At 39.2% G+C, this 21,160-nt stretch overlaps 2 protein-coding genes across 9 annotated transcripts in view; both read right to left on the reverse strand.

The window, feature by feature from the left end:
- Window positions 1–942: 942 nt before the first annotated feature.
- RBMXL2 (RBMX like 2) lies at window positions 943–8,879 on the reverse strand. Its single transcript, XM_086340306.1, has one exon. The coding sequence runs from the start codon at window positions 2,386–2,388 to the stop codon at window positions 1,198–1,200; it is 1,191 nt and encodes a 396-aa protein (XP_086196432.1). The 5' UTR covers window positions 2,389–8,879; the 3' UTR covers window positions 943–1,197.
- Window positions 8,880–16,186: 7,307 nt separating this feature from the next.
- Window positions 16,187–21,160, reverse strand: part of NLRP14 (NLR family pyrin domain containing 14) — a 45,367-nt gene continuing 40,393 nt past the window's right edge. For all 8 annotated transcript variants that reach the window (XM_086340312.1, XM_086340313.1, XM_086340317.1 and 5 more), the window contains 2 exons: window positions 17,198–17,368; window positions 16,187–16,526 (listed from right to left, as the gene is read on the reverse strand). In XM_086340312.1, coding sequence (XP_086196438.1) covers window positions 16,391–16,526; window positions 17,198–17,368 — 307 coding nt within the window. In that variant the 3' untranslated portion in view covers window positions 16,187–16,390. The remainder of the gene's footprint in view (window positions 16,527–17,197; window positions 17,369–21,160) is intronic.

The following is a 21,160-nucleotide window of genomic DNA, read 5'->3' on the forward strand; positions in this document are numbered from 1 at the left end:
TGCACTTGAGGCAAAACAAAGGAGACTCTCATATCATTCGTGAGCCACTTTGGAGAAAGCCTCTAAAATCTGTGTTCAAGCCCTTCTCCCCACCAAAAATGTATGGACCACTCAACTCATATCCTTGCCTTTTGTGGACAGGAAGACCCAAGTGTCTCATACTAGACTGAGTTCCTCAGATGTTGAAATGCCAAGCTCTCAGGGGCTCTCTCAGTTTCTGAGCTCTAATGATGCTTACTTTTGATTCTTCCACCCCTAGTGGGGAGAAGCCCAATTCTCCAACTTCCTAGAGCCAAAGGGCAAGTAGCTCGCAGTTAGGAATAGAAGCCATTTGGATTTCCAAATCCACCAACGGTATATTTTCTATTTGTTTCTTAATAATTTGGTGGTGAAAATGAATGGTATTGATTTTAAGAGGGATGGTTTGCAGCTTTGTGGTTGGCTGGCCAAATCTTTAATATAGTATTCCATCCTATTTCAACACAAGAATGGTATTTTGGGGAGCAAGAGAATAGGAAATTCTGCAGATTTCAAAGTATGAAAAAAGGCAAAATATGCCCAGCAATTTCTTTTTTTTTTTTTTTAAGACTTACTTGTGAACAGAACTTTCTTTCTTTATATACACTGATCTAAGCGGTTTCTGTTGTTGCTGTCAGTTGTTTGCTTTTTAATACAGGTTAACACTGAGATTTAGTTTGAAAGACACCTTGAAATCTCAGGAGCAGCACACACCAGTCGCTCCCACTCAACCCCACCCCCACCCCCACGCTCCAATCTAGTTGGGTTGAATGTAAAGAATGGTCCAATTTTCCATCTTAGGAAAATTTGTAAAATTTTCTTTGTAAAAGATCTTAGAACTTTCGGCCTCATTTATCAGGAAAATTTAGAAGGAAGAAAGCCTTTAGGAGAATTTCTACTTGGAAACATAAGACGACTAGTAAGCAGGTTCAAATCGTATGCTTTTAAATGAGCTTGTTGAAAGAAACGTTAACAATTCCAGAACGAAATCAAAACGAGTTTAAACTTTTCCTCTCAAATGCACACACACAAAAATAATCATGGAGAAGTTAACAGGAAACTTTTAAAAAGTGAAAAACAATTCTTCCTTGCACTAGTCCTTGGGTAGTTACCACAGAACAGGCTCTTCTTCTCTGGAACTTCTTTGAAACAAGGTTTTGGTCCCAAGGTCTGCTGGTCTTAGTATCTGCTCCGGCCTCCTCCTCCTCCTCTCTCCGAGCGGCTCCCCAGGCGGCCTCCGCCTCGGGGGACCTTGCGGCCCGACCGGCTGTAAGACTCGCGCGGGGGCGGACACCCCCTCTCCACGGACTGCGGCAGCCCGCGATCCGCTCTGCCTACCCGGTCGCGGCCCCCCGAGTAGCGCTCGCTCCGGGCCCCAGCATAACCGTCGCGGCCGCCGCCATAGGCGTCGGGCGAGCAGCCGCGGTACTCCTCATAGCGGCCGCCGCCGCCACCGTAAGATGGAGGGGGCCCACGCGCGGGGGCGGCGCTGCGCGGGTCCCCGTAGCTCTCGAAGGGATCTCGGTAGGAGCCTCCGCTAGGGTGATCCGCGTAGTCGCGGTCGCGCCCCCCGTAGCCGTCTCGGTCGCCGTAGCCTCTCGATGGACACTCATCCCGGGCGCTGGAGTGGCCGTAGTCGCGGTAGGTATACTCTCTGGGCGAGGGGGCAAAATCCCGGGCGTCGCGGGCGCTCGAGTAGTCGCGGCTGGAGTAGCCGTCTCGGGGAGAGTAGCCCCCCTCCCGGGAACCCAGGTAGGGATCCCGGCGCGGGGGCGGCGGATCTCGGCGCGGCGGGCCCTCATAGCCGTCTCGACCTCGCGCGGCCGGAGCCCGCCCGCGCATTCCACCACCGCCGCCGCTGCGCGCAGGGCCCGACGGCGCGGCCCTCTTGGGGGGCGGGCCGGCCCTCCGCGGTGGTGGCGGCCCGCGCTTCATGGGTAGCGGGGCCCGGGAGGGCCGCAGGTCGAAGTCGCCCGCGTAGCCGCCATCATCCGCAGGCCCTCCGCGGGACGGGGGGCGCCGCGGACCGCCGCCGCGGGCCCCGCGCAGGCCCCTCGAGCGGCCCCGGCTGCGGGACAGGGGTGGGCCCCGCCGGCCGCTCTCGAAAGCCGGTTTGGTGGCCTGGGCCACCTTGATGGCCTTACCATCCAGGGACTTGCCGTTCATGTCTCTCACGGCGGCCTTCGCGTCTGCCGGACTTTCGAAGGTGATGAACGCGAAGCCCCTGGACTTGTTGGTTTCTCGATCTTTCATCAACAGCACCTCGGAAATGCGGCCATACTTGCCAAACGTAGCCTCGAGGGATTTCTCGTCAGTTTCGAGGTTGAGTCCTCCAATGAAGAGCTTCCCCGGGCGATCCGCTTCCACCATGTCTGCCGGTCGGGTGGTCGGTCAGTGGCGGTGTGGCGAAGGCGAGCAGTCGTCGTGCCTTCTGAGCCCGCTGGTCGAGGGCGGCTCCTACTGGTCGGGCGCCGCGTCGTCGCGAAACCCCGGAACTGCAGTCTCGCCCCTCGCTGCGCAGGCGGAACGCTCCGGTTTGTGCCTCTCTGATCTGGTTCCCTCAGCCTTCTCGGCTCTAGCTGGTTGTGATTGGTTGGTAGTGCCAGGGCCGTAGTTCCCCGTCGAGGAAGATTGACGGTTTTGTAACTTTTATTCCAGTCGTTAAACTTCGGCTGATTAATCTATCCTTGAATTTTGTACATAAAATGTATTAAGAATAAGATGTTTTGCATTGCCAAGGGGGAAGAGAGAACTTGGTAAGTGGAAGGTTCCCTGGTAGAATAGGAAAGAGAGGGAGTCATTCTTTGGATGCACCATCTTTCCCTTCTCCATTTTCTTCCGTTTTTCAGCCTTCAAAGGACTCGTAGTTGCGTAGTATTGAAACTGTCCTTTCAGATAAGTATTGACCAGAAAGTCACCTCCGGGACAAAGTGAAGACAAATGTGAAAGCACGTAGACACCTATCAAAGTAGTACCTAAGCAAGCATAGAACACTAAAGGCTTCACCTCTTAACCTTGAGAGAAGAGGCACACGTCAGGAAAATAAAACATTCTGGGTTCATTCAAACGAATTACACAATTCAAATTTGTTCCTTATGATATCCTCTGAATGGAAGAAGTGTGAAGAGTAAATTAGTGAACTCTCTTTACCTGAGAGTAAATGGTCTAAAACCACTTTTTTTTTTTTAACTATATTGACTGTGTGTGGGAATAATGCTACATTTGTTTACTGCAATAGCATTTAATCTTGAAAAGGGTAGTAAAAGGCATTTTTATGATGTTTCTGATTTTAATACGGGCTCTTCTAAGGTTTTGTGATTTTTTTTAGCATGCATGAATGGAAGTGAAAGTTTAAATGCATCACATCAGTTTACAGTAACAATTTTTTATTTAATATTAATATATAATTTTAGTATATTCACTATTAATATATTTCTGAAGTAAACTTACCTGTTTGGGAGGTATTCATTTTTAAATATATTAATGAATTTTGTTTGTTCGTACTTAGAAATTTTACATTTCTAAGCATAAAGTGTCTTAGCCAATAATTTTCTCTCCCATACCTAGCTGAGGAGATTTTTGCCCAAATTTCTCTTAGATTTTCAGTCTAGTTAGATTTTTTAAATTTTCTTGACTTAGTTTTTGTAAGATATACTTTTTTCTAAAGTTACCATTTTTGTTCATCTTGAAAATTTATTTTTTCAATAGCCATGTCCTGTTTTGCTTTCTCTCTTTTATGTGATCACTGTTGCCAGAAATTTATCTTTTGAAAGAACTAGCCTTTTTCTTTACTCATCCTCTCTTTTGATTTTATTTGCTGCTATTGTCTTTTTCACCTTCTTTCCATATTCTTTGGATTTGCGATCTGTATTATTTTCATTCTGGATTTTTAGATAAGGTACTTAGTACATTAAGAATTAAAAAAAAAAGTTTCTTGTAACTGTTGTATCTAAGTTTAAATTTTATTCTCTACTACTAGTTAGTTAGCAGCATTCCCTGAGCTGTGATACATGGTATTTTCATTGTTGTTCAGTTCCTAAAGCATTTTCTCATTCTATTTCTTGACTCATGAATTACAAAGAATATGTTTTTAAAATTTACAAACATATGGATATTTTTGGTGTTATTTTTAACATGTTCTATATGATATTCATACATTGGTGTTGGCTGAAACTTGCATGAGTGCCTGTATGTGTCTAATATTCTTGAGAGGAAAGTATATTCTCTAAATATTAAGATCCAGTTCTTTCCTTGTATAGTGATGTTCAAGTCTTTCCTATTCTAATTTACTTTTTATTTGATAGTGTTGTCAATCACTGAGAATTGTTTTAAAATCCCATAATTGTGGATTTGTTAATTTTTCTTTATGTTTGTGTCTACTTTGCCTCATGTAATTTAAAGTTATATTCTTGAATAAAGATTGAGAATTGCTATGTTTCTGGTGAATGACTTCATTATGTAATGATCCTCATTATTCATATCTTTTATCTTAATTTGTTTTGTCTGATACTTAATGTAGCTCAATATTTTTCAAATTTTTTTTTCTGCCAGCTTATTGTGTGTTGTCTCTTAACCACTTCTTTCTTGCCTCTTTGTTCCATCCTTCTTGCCCTCTCTTGTTATCATGATTTCATTTCATTCCTTTCTTTTTTCTCTAATAATATGAAAGAAGTTATGTCTTCTATTTCTATTCTAAGAATGATTACATTTAATGTTTTTATTGAGTTCTAACTTATAAACACAAAATTTACAAGTTTACTTATAAAATATTAAATTTAATGCTTGATTAATTTTATACATGTGTACATCCATGTAAACATGGATGATGTATATCAAGATTTATAATATATTGGTCTCCATAATGGTTGTTCACCCCTAATGGTTCCCTCCTGCCTTTCAAAACAATATGTTCCTCTCAGAGATAACCAGTTTCCTGATATATCAATGATAATTTAGTTTTGATTATTTTTAGACTTTACATAAAGGGAATAAAAACAATGAACTCATCTGTGTCTGGCTTATGGCACTCAGTATATTTTTGAGATTCATCCATGTATTGCACACACCAGTAGTTGTCTGTACTTCCGTTAGATTTTTTTAGTCACTGTATGACTATACTGATTTGATTTTTTCCATTTTTCTGTTGACTGACATAGGGGCTTGCTGGGGAGTGATTCCTGTTTTTCTCCCAACAATGCCCTTTCCGCATATAATCAGTCCCTGATCCCACAATACATCCAGAACCATTCACTTAACTATTTATGCACTGCTCTCACCTTCATACAAACTACCTAGGTCCTTTGGACATTTTAAAACGTCAGTGGTCCCAAGGGTCTATCTGGGACTCCTTCACTAGAGAACCTCAAGCTCCTTGTCAAGTATCAAAACCCACTGGTGATCCATAACTGGAGCTGCAATTGGATTGAGAGAATATAGAAATTCAGGGTTGATAGAATTTAAGAGGAGGTTTGGATGAGAAATGGAATTTTTAAACAGGCTTTACATCAAGTGATTGGGTCTCTGTCTCTTTTATCTGAATGGATTATGTGGGTGGAAATTATATCTGACTGAGGAATGTTTCCCCTACCTAGTACTATAAATTGCCCTTCAAGAAGTATCAGTCAGATATGCTAAATGGGAGTAAACAAGATTGCCTGAGCCCAAGTGATGTGACAATAAGAGAATACTTTCCAAAATATACAAATAATTCATACAGCACACACACACACACACACACACACACACACACACACACACAGAAGACCTAAAAAGACATTTGTCCAAAGAAGAAATACAGATGTCCAAACAGGCACATGAAAAGATGTTCAGCATCACTAATTATTAGAGAAATGCAAATAAAAACTATCATGAGGTCCCACCTCACCTCAGATAAATAGCCATCTTCAAAAATTCTACGAATAATAAATGCTGGAGAGGGTGTGAAGAAAAGGGAACCCTCCTACCCTGTTGGTGGGAATGTAAGTTGGTGCAGCCACTACAGAGAACAGTATAGAGGTTCCTTACTAAACAAAAAACAGAGTTACCGTATGATCCAGCCATCCCATTCCTGGGCATATATCCAGAGAAAACTCTAATTCAAAAAGATACATGGACCCCGATATTCACAGCAGCACTATTTACAATAGCCAAGACATGGAGGCAGTCTAAATGTCCATCAACAGATGAATATATATATATATAATGGAATACTACTCCGTCATAAAAAGAATGAAATGCCATTTGCAACAACACGAATGAACCTAGGGATTATAATACTAAGTGAAGTCAATCAGAGGAATACAAATATCATGTTATCTATGTGAAATCTAAAAAATTATACAGGTGAACTTATTTACATAGAAAATATATGGTTATCAAAGGGGAAGGAGTAGAGTAGGGATACATTTGGAATTTGGGATTAATATATACATACTACTATATATAAAATACTTTAGATAGATAACAAGGACCTACTGTACAGTCAGGGAACCATATTCAGTATCTGCTACTAACTTATAATGGGAAAGAATCTGAAAAAGAATATGTGTTTATCACCTTGCTGTACACCTGACACTAACACAGCACTGTAAATTAACTATACTTCAGTTAAAAAATGCTTTTTTTTTTTCTGAAACATTTCTTGTAGTGTGAATCTACTGTTGATGAATTATTTTAGCTTTATATATGGGGGCGACAGAGGATGAAACAGTTGAATCTCATCATTGACTCAATGGACATGAGTTTGAGCAAACTCCAGGAGACAGGGAAGGACAAGGAAGCTTGGCGTGCTGCCGTCTATAGGGTCAAAAAGAGTTGGACACAGATGAGCAACTGAACAACAATGTCTGAAAAGCTCTTTCCCCCACCCACTTCTGTTTTTGAAAGATGTTTTTATTAGGTATAAACTTCTAAGCAACAGGTTTTTTTCTTTGAGTACTTTAAATATGTTGCTCAATTGTATCTCATGCATTTTTTTTTCAACAAGAAATATTCTATCATCTTTATATTTCTTCCTCTCTATATATCTTATTTCTTTAGCTGCTTTAAAATATTTCTTTCTCACTTGTTTGAGACACTTGATTACTGTGAACCTTGGTGTAGTTTTCTTGTTTCTAGGTTTCAGTAAATTTCTTGAATCTGTGGTTTTCATCAGATTTTAAAATATTTGCACCATTTTTTCATTTCATATTTTTTCTCTTCCTTAAGAAGTTTTAAGATTGCCCACACAGTATAGAATAAAACCTTGTGTGCTGGTATAAGTGAGTTCTCTGTACCATAGACTGATGTGGAGGGTAAACTGTGGCTTATAGCAAAAGCCTGTGAACACCCCACAGTAATGCCTCCTGGGACTTTGGACTAGAAAATTTCCATTTGAGGGGCAGTTACTAGCTTGCTCTTGGACATTAATTGAAATTGTCCTTATGACTGAAGGACATAAAATAATCTTACCACCTTGCATGCATTAATATGGTTACTATCAAAACAAAAAAACAAATAGTGGGGAGGATGTGGAAAAATTAGAACACTTGTGCACTAGTGGTGGGAATGTAAAATGGTGCATCCCACTATGGGAAACAGTGTGGTGGCTTTTCAAAAAATTAAAAATAAAGTTAACATATGATCTAGCAATCTAATTTGAGGTATGCATAAAAAAGAATGAAAGCAGAATCTCAGATATTTTATACCCATGTTCATAGCAACATTATTCACAGTGCCAAATGGTGGAAACAACTCAAGTGTCCATTGATAGATGGGTAAACAAAATGTAGTATATATGTGCAGTGTAATATTATTCAAACTAAGAAGAAAATGAAGACACCTGCTACAATATGCATGAACCTGGAGGACATTATGCTAAGAAAAATAAGCCAGTCACAAAAAAGAAAAATACTGTATGATGATTCCACTTATAAAGGTATCCTAGCATGGTCAAGTTCATAGAAACAAAGTGGAGAAGTGGTTGCCAGAGGCTGGAGGGAATGAGAAATAAGGAGCTATTGTTTAATTGGTATAGAATTTCAGTTCTGCCTGAGAAACATATCTAGGGGTTTGTTGCAGAACAGTATGAATATACTTAACACGACTGTACATTTAAAAATGATTAAGATGGTAAGCGTCATGTAACATGTATTTAACTACAACTAAAAAATCTGTAAATAAAAACTATCGGATCAGATCAGTCACTCAGTCGTGTCCGACTCTTTGCAACCCCATGAATCACAGCACGCCTCCCTGTCCATCACCAACTCCCGGAGTTCACTGAGACTCACGTCCATCGAGTCAGTGATGCCATCCAGCCATCTCATCCTCTGTCGTCCCCTTTTCCTCCTGCCCCCAATCCCTCCCAGCATCAGTCTTTTCCAATGAGTCAACTCTTCGCATGAGGTGGCCAAAGTACTGGAGTTCAGCTTTAGCAGCATTCCTTCCAAAGAAATCCCAGGGCTGATCTCCAAAGCCTGAAGTATCAGTGATGTCTTGGGTAAGGTCAGAGAAGCATGCGAGGGGGAAGATAGTGCCTAGAAGAGTTCCATAATGGAAATGTTTGTATAGGTATATACTGTTGGGGAAATGCAGAGAGCTACTCAGTGGATTCACAAGCAGGTGGACTCTTTGTCCCAGGACTGACTTTGGAAATGCATGAGGAGCTGTCAGAATCTATTCTATGAACAGTGCCCTGTAAGGTTTTTCAGCTGATCAACAAAGAGTTGCTTGGTTTATGGATGGCAGTTCCAAGGTGAATGGATAGCATCCTATTTGGAAGGTTATCACTGTGTTTATAGAAGGTAAAAACCAATCAGTTCAACAGGACTTCTTGCTCCTCCTTTTGAGTAGGAGTCCAATGTAATAATGAAAAAAAAAAAAAAAAACCCACAGTTTGGTGAGCTCAATTATATGCTATTTTCCTAGCAATGACTGAAGAAATGAACAGTGATAGAAAGTCCCTATGTTTGAACTGACTCCTAGGTAATGGCCTGGTCTTAAGTGAATGGAAAGTTGGCCTATTAAAGAGATGCCTGTATGAGGCATGGCTGTATTGAAATTACTGAGACTTCAAGGGATGCGTTATAGTAGATATGGTGATGCTTATAGGAAGAACCAACTTGCAGGTTCACAAGGTGGTTGGAACTGACCAGTGGATACCCTGGTGTGCTTGCTTGAGGACAACACCTGTGCATGAAATGAATGGACATTGAGGGACTACAGCAATACGGAGATGGACCCAGTCTAGACATACTCCTCTTGCACCTCTGTAGCACAAAATGCCACCAAGAACTGCTTTGTTTGCCAACAAAATAGAGCCTGCAGATGGATATGTTGCAGATACCTCAAAGGGGAAAAGACCATGAACATAGTGGCAAGTGAGTCAGATGCTGGTATCTAATGGGTCTTGATGAGAATAGATCCCGATTCTGACACAGACTTTGTTTACTCAGTGGTAGATGCAAATGCTCAGAGTACTATAAAAGAACAGCAACAGCAAATATTACACCACTTTGGATCACAGAATGACATTGCTTCAGACCAAGGTACATACTTTACAACCCATAATGAAAAGAGATGGACAGAGATATCCTGCTCAGAGTAAGTTTGATAGAGAATTGCAATGGGGAATTAAAGCATCATTGTCTGAGGGGTAGATACAGGCATGAAGAGCTGGTTTATACACCTTCATGAGTGTGTGCTCACACTTAACATGAGCAGGACTAAGGGAGTATCCTGACTAGAGTCTCCCCTTCCCCACCTGCCTGGTGTATCTGGGGTGGAGGAGAATGCTAGTATGACTATATGGCTTAGTCAGTCCTGCCTATGTAGTGAAACCCCATCTAGACACCCTAAAAAGGGTTCAGGGAACTTCTGGGTTGGTGAACACATGGATGTGCTGGGATCATGTACTTGGACGGGGCATGGAATTTCTGTGCATTCACTACCACCCCCCTCCCTCAAACTTGCTCTTTATACTTCTTCATCTGGCTGTTCACTTGTATCATTTATAATACACTGGAATCCTAAGTATAGCACTTTCCTTAGTTCTGTCAGTCATACTAATGAATTATAGAACCAGGGGGATTGTGAATATTTGGAAGGGGGTTGTCTTTTAATGTTCCCTTTAGTCTACATTTATATTATTTCAATGAATGATAACGTGTCCACTTTGGAGGATTTCATTTCTTTAGGAAAATGGCTTCACAGACAGGGACCTCAGGATTTATTATGAGTGGTGAAACTGACCAAGCAGACAAAAGATCTGGGAACTAAAAGGGGTAAGGCAAGAGGTCTCTGCCTCAAAGCGCTGTCCAGGGTTCTGCTTTCTCTGGTATGAAGACCAGAGTTGGGGTCGCTTCCAGGCTTGCCCCTACCAGACGCCCCGCCCCGTGCATAGTTCTGACAGCACCAGAGTTAGGGACGAAGGCTGGCAGCCGCTGAGTTCCTGGACCTGACAAACCCTGCGCTCCCTGGAAGCCTGGCCAGGACCCTGTGAAAGCTAGGTCCGCAAGCAGCTCAGCACAACGCTTTCCTCTGAGCTGTTTCTTACCCTCCCACTGCGCAGGATCCGTAAGTGCCCCGGAACCACTGTCCTGACCCTGCCTTCCTTCCTGGTTTTCTCAGAGGACTCGCCGGCAGATTCGCCTCACTTAGAGTAACCATTCTCAAAAGCCATGTGGAAACGCAGGGCGCTGTCCTCAGGAATAGAATCTAGGCACTCCCGCCCGGATGTGAATGCCACGATTCCAGAAGCCCCCGGGTAGTGCGCTCCCAATGGGTGTTAGCAGATATTCCCCTGCCAACAAGATCACCTACTTCACTGAGTTGCTGGGAAGTTGGGAAGGAATAGGGTATTTTTGCTTACATTCATTTATTGAGAACCGACCATATTAAAGACACAGTGCTGTAGGCTAGCAATATTAATAATGAACCAAAGAATCATTGTCCCCACCCTTAATGAACTTACACTGGGGTGAGATAGAGGGAAAAAATAATAATAATAAGGAAATCTTTGTCTTAGTGGTAGGAAAGAAACATGATGCAGTGTTAGGAAAAGGAAAGAGGATGGTGATAGTTAAGATAGGGTTCAACCTGCAGGAAGAAGTGATATTTAAACTACAGTGAAGAGTGAAGACCAGAGTAGGCAGAGAGGATGAAGTACGCAAAGGACCAGTGGTGAAAAACTGGGAGCATTCAAGGTATTGAGAAGAAATTACAGTTGTTTAGTGAGAGGTTGGGATTAACATATACACACTACTATATATAAAATAGGTAATCAACAAGAACCTACTGAAGGAAACTTTATTCAATACTCTGTAATAACCTATATGAGAAAAGAATCTGAAAAGAATAGAGATATGTATAACTGAATCACGTTACTGTTCATCTGAAACTAACACATTATAAATCAACTATAATCCAAAATAAACATTAAAAATCTTTTTAATGTTTTTCATGATGGATATATAAATCCTTCTTCTTCAAATGCTTTGTTAACCAGTATCTCACTGGTTCTCTTACTAATGAATTGATAATATTCTTTGATAAGGGTTCATTTTGCATTTGTATAAGAGCCATGATTTAAAATCCTTGAAAATTATTTTACTACATCACTGGATTCTCAATGAACCAATCAGAGTCTTTGGAAGACATTTAAAACTAAAGCAGGGAAATAAAAGAAATCTTTTCTCCTTGGTTGCTAAGCTGAAAGCATGTGAGCTCAAAGCTGCCTGTGACATATCTCTACTACATTTACCCATTGCCATAGCCTCAAAATATCTAAAGGAAATTTTTAAAGAATTCTAAGAAAAAAAGAAAAATTTTCCATTAAAAGAGTTAAAATGTTCTCAATAATTTATAGTTTGAGCAGCAAAAATTAGTACAAGATGATTTGAACTGAATAATTAAAAACCTTGATTTAAGGGGTATATATACATACATACACAGTCATGGGAAAACACATTCTTTTCAAGCTCATGTAGAAAACTGATTATATACTAGGCCTTGAATTATATCTCAACTAATTTCAAAAAATGTTTTCACATAGAACACATTATCTGAACTCTATTAGGTTAAATGCAATAACAAAACGGTAGCTTTAAAAATGCCTAAGTTTGAAAATTTATAAGTGACATGTGGGTTACAGAAAAATAAATTCATGTAAATAAAAATATTTGGATATGAATGCTAATGAAAATAGTTCATACTCTGGATGGACTTGAAGGGTATTATGCTTAGTGAAAGAAGTCAGACAGAGAAAGATAAATATTATATGATATCACTTATATATGAAATCTAGAAAATAAAACTAGTGAATATAACAAAAAAGAAAGACTCACAGACACAGAGAACAAACTAGTGGTTACCAGTAGGGAGAGAAAAGAGGGAGGGACAATATAGGGGCAGGGGATTAAGAGATAAAAACTACTATGTATAAAATAAGCTACAAGGATATACTGTACAACACAGGGAATATAGACAATACTTTATAATAGCTATGAATATATAAACTTTAAAAATGGTCAATTACTATGTTGTACACTTGAAACTTATATAATGTTATAAATCAACTCTACTTCAGTAAAGATTCCATGGTCAATGATGGGAATTCAATTAAAATACAAATAGAAGGAAATGTATATTGTTAATGCTTATAATAAAAGAGAAGGTTGGAAATCAGTAAGAATCTAACTTAAGTTAGCATACTAACAAAGCAAATTCAAAGATAATAGAAATAAAATAAGAATTTACAATACAAATCTATAAAAAGAAAACAGACAAAATGTAAAGAATCAATATAACATTTGTTTTGACCACCCTATTTGATCCTTTCGCTATCGTATTTGACTCCTTAACTATACTATTCAAAACTGCAAACCTATCCTAACATAGAGCTCTATTTAGAATGAGGGAAGTGGTTTTCCTGATGCACAAAATTTAAGAAGATGCCAAAAAGCCCCTCGGGAATGAAGATAAATAATATTTTAGTGAAATGTTTTTAAAAATAAAAATTAGTGCAAAAAATCCATGATAACCAATATTTAAAATTTAAATAAAGATGGTGTTTGACCTGGAACTTGCACAGTCAGAAGAATAAGTGCTTTACTTGTCTCATCCTTATCCTGGCTCATGGGTTACCTGATAGCAGTGATACCAGGCACATGTGCAAAATATAAATGGCATTGCTTCTATATACTGTTCAGTTCAGTTCAGTCACTCAGTCGTGTCTGACTCTTTGCGACCCCATGAATCGCAGCACGCCAGGCCTCCCTGTCCATCACCAACTCCCGGAATTCACTCAAACTCACATCCATTGAGTCAGTGATGCCACCAAGCCATCTCATCCTCTGTCGTTCCCTTCTCCTGCCCCCAAACCCTCCCAGCATCAGAGTCTTTTCCAATGAGTCAACTCTTCGCATGAGGTGGCCAAAGTACTGGAGTTTCAGCTTTAGCATCAGTCCTTCCAAAGAACACCCAGGACTGATCTCCTTTAGAATGGACTGGTTGGATCTCCTTGCAGTCCAAGGGACTCTCAAGAGTCTTCTCCAACACCACAGTTCAAAAGCATCAATTCTTCCGCACTCAGCTTTCTTCACAGTCCAATCACATCCATACATGACTACTGGAAAAACCATAGCCTTGACTAGACGGACCTTTGTTGGCAAAGTAATGTCTCTGCTTTTGAATATGCTATCTAGGTTGGTCATAACTTTCCTTCCAAGGAGTAAGCGTCTTTTAATTTCATGGCTGCAATCACCATCTGCAGTGTAAACAGTCTTTATGTTACGGAAGTACCTGATCAAATAGACTGCTGCTGCTGCCGCTAAGTCTCTTCAGTCGTGTCCGACTCTGTGCGACCCCATAGATGGCAGCCCACCAGGCTCCCCCGTCCCTGGGATTCTCCAGGCAAGAACACTGGAGTGGGTTGCCATTTCCTTCTCCAATGCATGAGAGTAAAAAAGGAAAGTGAAGTCATTCAGTCATGGCTGACTCTTAGCGACCCCATGGACTGCAGCCTACCAGGCTCCTCTGTTCATGGATTTTCCAGGCAAGAGTACCAGTGGGGTGCCATTGCCTTCTCCAACCAAAAAGACTAAATTTTATTAAATTCCTTTCAATATATATTAAGATGATTATTTGGTCTTTCTCCATTAGTCAACTAATGTCATAAATTATAAAATTACTTCTAGTACTTGTCCTCTCGTACTTCTGTTACAAATCACAATAGCCATGGTATATTTTAACTGTTAGAAATAATTTTCAAATATATTTTGTTTTTGAGTATATATTCATAAGTGACAAATAATTATAAATTTCTCTTTAGTGTTATCTTTGTAAGTTCTATTATCAAAGTTTTTCTAACTTTATAAAATGAAATGGGAAAGTTTTCTTCCTCTGTAATGCTCTGAAATTTAGTTAAAAGACAAAAGAAGTTTCCTTTATCTTAAAGTTTGGTAGACATCACCTTGATTATAAGCAGTTTTCGGGAATTCCCTGGTGGTCCAGTGGTTAGAACTGGGCACTTTCACTGCCATGGGCCATGGTTCAATCCCTAGTCAGGGAACTAAGATCTCACAGGTTGCACAGTGCAACCAAAAAAATTTAAAAAAGCAGCAGCATTTATTAGTCCTTGGTTGGAGCTTTATTTGGCCCTGGAGAATGAGCCAGGGAAGATTATGTTAAAGCCCCTTATTTTCCTTTCTCTCCATTCCTGCTACCATGGCTCTCTTCATAGCCTTACCATCTGTGGCACATTTTATTGAATGGAATAAAATGGCACATTTATATCCTTCATAAACAACAAATCCTGTTGTTTATGAAGGATAAGATGCTGCTCACTGCAGCTCAGGGCTGCCCTATGAAAGGAATGCCATTTCTTTGATGTATGCTTTATTTTCTATGCTTATCTAGCCAGGACAACTCTATCACTGGGAGTTAACCTCATACTGACCCTTCTCTAGGTATCATCTCTGCCAAATGTCACCTGTTATCACTGTTCTGTGTGCATGTATCAGCTCCAGGAACATTACTTGTAAATTCTTACCCGATTGCCATCTGCCCCTTCTACCTACCATGGTTCACTCTTGTCTCCAGCCCTGCTATGCTGACTTGGGAGCTATTATACCAGCAAAGAGACAGACAGGGAGAAAAAGGATAAGGGTTTGTGGTAGACTATAGAAGGCCACAAATTCTCTAACACCATTCCCATCAACCAGTGACTGCCCTTGAATCTAGACTGGCTTGGACTGTTTAGATCAATGGAGTAAGAGAGAACTGGCTTTATGCCAGTTCTGGGTCTACCTTTTAAGAGAACTGGCAACTTCCCCTTGACTTCGTCAAAGCCCAAACCTCCATTCATTACTCCATCCCTGCTAAAGAGGCCCTAAGACTGGAGGGAAGAGGGGCCCAGCCTAACACAGCCTGCCAGCCAGCCATCCTCTGCAAGGCACCAGGCATGTGACAGAAGTCCTCTTCAGTCTTATAGAGCAGAGCAATATGACTGTCAACTAAATATCACAAGACTCCAGGTGATGTCATGTGGAGCATAAGAAGTGTTTAACTGAGCCCTTTCTGGATTCTAATTCATCCAGTCATGAGATATAACAAAGTGGTTATTGTTTTAACCCACTGTGTTTTTGGATGGTTTGTTACTTGGCAATAAATTGCATGACAAGACATTCTCTCACTGAAAACTTTAGTATACCATGTTTCTGCCAAAGGAAGGAATCTGTTTTTAGCTCTAGAAAATCCAATAATCTTTATATCTTCATTTATCTTCACAATGAAAAGGCAACTCCCATTTCTATTGAGACTTGTGATTCTTAAAGAGTAATGTACCAAAGAATTGTCTGGGAAGTTATTAAACATGCCAGTGTTTGGGAACCTCACCCAGTAATTTAATTCAATAAATCTGGTATGGAGCTCAGAAATCTGCATTTTAAGAAAACACCAAGTGATTTTGCCCCGAATGGTCCCAAGAACACACAGCGGAGCATTCAATAAAATGTGCCACAGATGGTGAGGCTGTGAAGAGAGCCACAGCAGCAGGAATGGAGAGAAAGGAAAATAAGGGGTTTTAACATAATCTTCCCTGGCCCATTCTCCAGTCTCATTTCCAGGCTTCTCACATCTGAATCCTTAAACTTTGTATTCAACTCAAACCATGTTGTATGTTCCACAGAGCTTTATGTTTTCCATTTTATTATAGCCTCTTAACTCCCATGTGAAGTAGAACAGACATTTTACAGAGCAGTGACTAACCCATATCTGACAGACATCACATGCTATATGTCTGGGCATGGAGTACCTAAAGCTAAGAGCCTCCCACCCCACCTTGTCACTCTGAGGCCTTCATTTTACTTCGTTGAAGGACATCAGGTTCTTCAAATCAGAAACACCGCCACCAGGAACCATCTTCTTCCTCATGATCATTACAGTCCTGCTTAACAGCTAGGCGTAGATTGCTACTCGCCACAGCTTCCAGCAGCTTCTGTGCTTCCTCATCAAGTGCCTCTTTGCACAACCTGAGAAGACAAGGGAACACCTCTTCTTGCCACAAAAACACCTCTCAATTTTCCCATAGCCCTTTACTTTCTCTGGAGAATTTATTTCAGGGAAAGAAAAAACCTGTTAGAGAATATTAACATGGCCGGGCAGCAGGTAAGGAAAAAGAGAGAGACATAGCAGTTGAAGGAAAATAGAGTACAAAAGGTAGAGGGAAGATACATTAAGATTTTTAAAGGATCCGTCAAGAGACTTTTCCTATTCAAGCAAAATAGCTCTATTCATGATTATGAAAACAGCCAACACATACACTGTTTATTATGCGCTAGTCACTGTTCTAAACACCGCCTGTATGGACTCAGGTGATCCATGCTCACAGTAACCCTATGAGTAAATATTGTCATTTCATCAATTTTACAGACAAAGGAAACCAAAACACAGAGAATCTGGGGACTAGTACAAGTTCAAATATCTAGTAAGTGGCAGGCCCAAAGTTCAAACTCGGCTCTTAATTACTATGCTACATTGCACCTCTTGAAATTCACTCTTCTATGTGAGAAAAACAAATAAGGGCCTGCAAAATACCCAAGGATTCACAATCAGGTTGATGCTGAGGCTTGCCATTAATGAATGGCTCCCCAAATGCCTCATTCCAGGAAACTTCTCCCCTGAGAAGCCAATGAAGACTTACCCTAGAACCTGTAGTTTACATTCAGTAGACCTCAAGACTTCACTTAACTTCATAATTTCTTCACGCTCTAAGGTATTCAGTGTCAGGCTTATTTTTATCAGGCCTTGGTTGCTGCTAAGAGTAGAAGAGAGATCCTGACAACAGAGAGAAGTCAAACCACAGTGTTCCAACCTGCAGGGAAGAGAGACTAAAGATAAATGAACTTTATCTCATGATAGAGAGCATGCACACAAGCGATCTGTGATCTGGGAGTGTAGGGTAACTCCAGAAGTTCAAAAAATGAGCACAAATAGGGTAAAATCAAGGTATATAATATTCATTATTTCCAGATATTTTGGGGTTGAATATATCCCTTCCTTAATCATGAATTACAGGTTCATAATTATGGTCCAGGAATAAATAAAATGTGGAAGCACACCAAGGAAAACTGAAGCAACTGAATGCTTAGAATTAAAAACACAGCAACGTAAGTAGATTTTAGAAACATGATATTGAGTGTTAAAGTCCAAGTATACAACACAGGGAAACAAACTAAATGTCCATGGACAGAGGAATGGATAAACAAGATGTGGTACATATATACAATGGAATATTATTCGGCCATAAAAGGAATGAAATAATGCCATTTGCAACAATACAGATGGACCTAGAGATTATCATACTGTGAAGTCAGACAAACACCATATGATATCACTTACAAGTGGAATCTAAAATATGATACAAATGAACTTATCTATAAAACAGACTCCAGACATAGAGAACAATCTTGCGGTTGCCAAGGAGGAGTGGAGGTGGGGAAGGGTTGGATTTGGAATTTGGGACTAGCAGATGCAAACTATTCTATATTGAATGGATAAACAACAAGGACCTACTGTATAGCACAGAAAACTATATTCAATATCCTGTGATAAACCATAATGAAAAAGAATTTTTTAATATTTTTAAAAATGTCATGTGTATGTTAAAGAAATTATGGAAAATGGGTAAGGTAAATAAATGGCACCATGCCAGTTATGCAAAAAAATGTATACACCTAAAAACACCAGGGAAGCCCCAAAACATTACATCTTCTATAAGGTAATACAATTCTATGGCATATTTCAAAAACACTAGGTAAACTGCCTATAAATGGAAAAGAGATAGTTAATGGAGATAAATTAACCAACTAATCAACCAACCAGGGCCCTTGCATAAAACAAGGATAATAAAATACCACGAACTGGATCAATTGAACAGAATAGAGAACCCAGAAATAAATCCACACGCCTAGAGTCAATTAATCTTCAACAAAGGAGGCAAAAATACAAAATAAGAAAAAAAAATGGTCTCTTCAGCAAGTGATGCTGGGATAGTTGGACAGCTGCATGTAAATCAATGAGATTAGAACACACCCTCACACTATACTCAAAGATAAACATCAAATGGCTTAAAAACTTGAATATAAGACAAGACACCATAAAATTCCTAGAAGAGATCATAAACAAAATGTTCTTTGACATAAATTGTACCAATGTTTTTTTGGTCAACCTCTTCAGTCAATAGAAATAAAAATAAATGGGACTTAAACTTACAAGCTCTTACACAGCAAAGGAAACTATATATATATATGTGTGTGTGTGTGTGTGTGTGTGTGTGTATGTATGTATATGTGTGTATATATATATATGTATGTATATATATAAAGACAAGCTACAGAATGGGAGAAAATATTTGCACATGATGTGACCAACAAGGACTTAATTTCCAAAATATACGGATAGCTCATACAACTCAACAACAAGACAACCCAATCAAAAAATGGCAGGAGACCTAAATGGACGTTTCTCCAAAGACATACAGATGGCCAACAGGCACCTGAAAAGATACTCAACATGGCTAATTGTTAGAGAAATGCAAATCAAAACTACAAGGAGGTACCACCTGACAACAGAAGAATGGCCATCATTTAAAACTCTACAAATAATAGATGCTGGAGAGAGTGTGAAGAAAAGAGAACCCTCCTGCCTTGTTGGTGGGAATGTAAATTGGTACAGCCACTATGGAAAAGAGTAGAGAGGTTCCTCAGAAAACTAAAAATAGAATTACCATATGATCTAGCAATCCTGCTCCCAGCCATATATACAGACAAAATTATAATTTGAAAAGATACATGTACCCCTTTATTCATAATAGCGCTTTTTACAATAGTCAAGACATGGAAGTAACCCAGATGTCCACCAACAGATGAATGGATAAAGAAGAGGTGGTATATATACACAATGGAACACTACTCAGTCATAAGAGAGAATGAAATAATGCCATTTGCAGCAACACAGATGGACCCAGAGATTATCATACTAAGTGAAGTAAGTCAAAGAGGACACTTTCTGGTATCACTTATATGCAGAATCTAAAATATGGCACAAATGAACCTATCTATGAAACAGACTCACAGACAGAGAACAGACTTGTGGTTACCACAGGGGAGGCTGTGCAGAGGGGATGCACTGGGAGTTTGGGGTTGGTAGATACAAATTACTACATACAGAATGGATAAACAAGGTCCCACTCTATAGCACAGGGAACTATATTCAATATTCTGGGATAAACTATAATGGAAAAGAATATAAAAAGAAATACATAAATGTGTATAACTGAGTCATTTTGCTATACTGCAGAAATTAACACTGTAAATCAACTATACTTCAATACAAAATTTGTAAAAGAAAAAGAAAAAATATATATAATACCATGAACTGATGAAGTATGTTAAACTCAACCTTCTGGAACTGATGATCACCCTCTACCAACTAATTTTAATTTTCACCTTCTGTTCATCTAGCTATTCAACATTTGAATGCCTATATAGGTGCTGGGTATATAATGTTTTTCAGTTACTGTCTACATGAAACACACATTAAGTGTGGTGGGGCAACAGTCCCAATAATTATGACACAAGGTACCTAAATATCACACAAAACAAACCTTATAGTAAAAGCATATAAGACATAAGACATAAAAGCATTATAAGAATAAAAGCATTATGAGATACAAAACACTATCAAGAATTCATTAGGAAATAATCATTCTAAATGTGTGGTCACTAATAAAAGTCTCAAATATAGAAAATAAAAACAGAACTACAAAGTTAAATACACAGATCTGTAACTATAGCAGAGATTTTAACATTTTTCACAATAATAGAATTATCTGGAAAAAATCATTAAAAATACCAAATGATTTAAACAACAGAACTCACAATCTTAACCGATACAAAATACTGCAACCCACAACTCTTCTTAATCTTTCCAAGTGCACTATGGAACACACATTAAAAGCTGACTATATAAGGGCCATGAAACAAGTGTCAACAACTTTTTAAACACTGAAATCATGTACAGTATATTCTCAGACTACAGTGCCAGAGGTTAAATATAAGAAGATAATAAGAAACCCTTCTTATGTTTGAAGATAAAGTAGTACACTTTAGAATAATCCATATGTTGAGGAAAAAAATCATAAATATTTTAAACTCAAAAGTAAAAATATCACATATAATATCAAATTTTGAACTTAATGACTTAATGAAGTCTATTGGAAAAGAAGGAAATATTTATGAGATAAACATCCAAATAAAAAATAATGGCAAAATTAACTCAACAAAAATAGAAAAATATAGTAATTAATGAAACATGGCTATCTAAACACTAAATATGACTTAGAAATTAAGCAGATAATAACAGACCCTTGCCAGTAAGTTTTAAATTTCAGATGAAATGGCTAACATCACTTGCCAGAAGTTCACCAGAAATTTCTGCCAAGTTCAAGGAAGAAATAATTCTAGTTCTACACAGTCTTATGCTAAAACCATACTTGATTGGCTAAAATTTTAAAAATTAAGTCTGACAAAATTGACAAGAATAGAGTAACAAGAACTCTTACACGCTGCCCGTGGTAGCATAATGGGTGTAATCCTTGGAGATA

The sequence above is a fragment of the Bos grunniens genome, chromosome 15, assembly GCF_055505025.1.
Source record: "Bos grunniens cultivar Pamir isolate PY7600 chromosome 15, Bosgru_T2T1.0, whole genome shotgun sequence".
In the NCBI taxonomy this organism is placed as follows: Eukaryota; Metazoa; Chordata; class Mammalia; order Artiodactyla; family Bovidae; genus Bos; species Bos grunniens.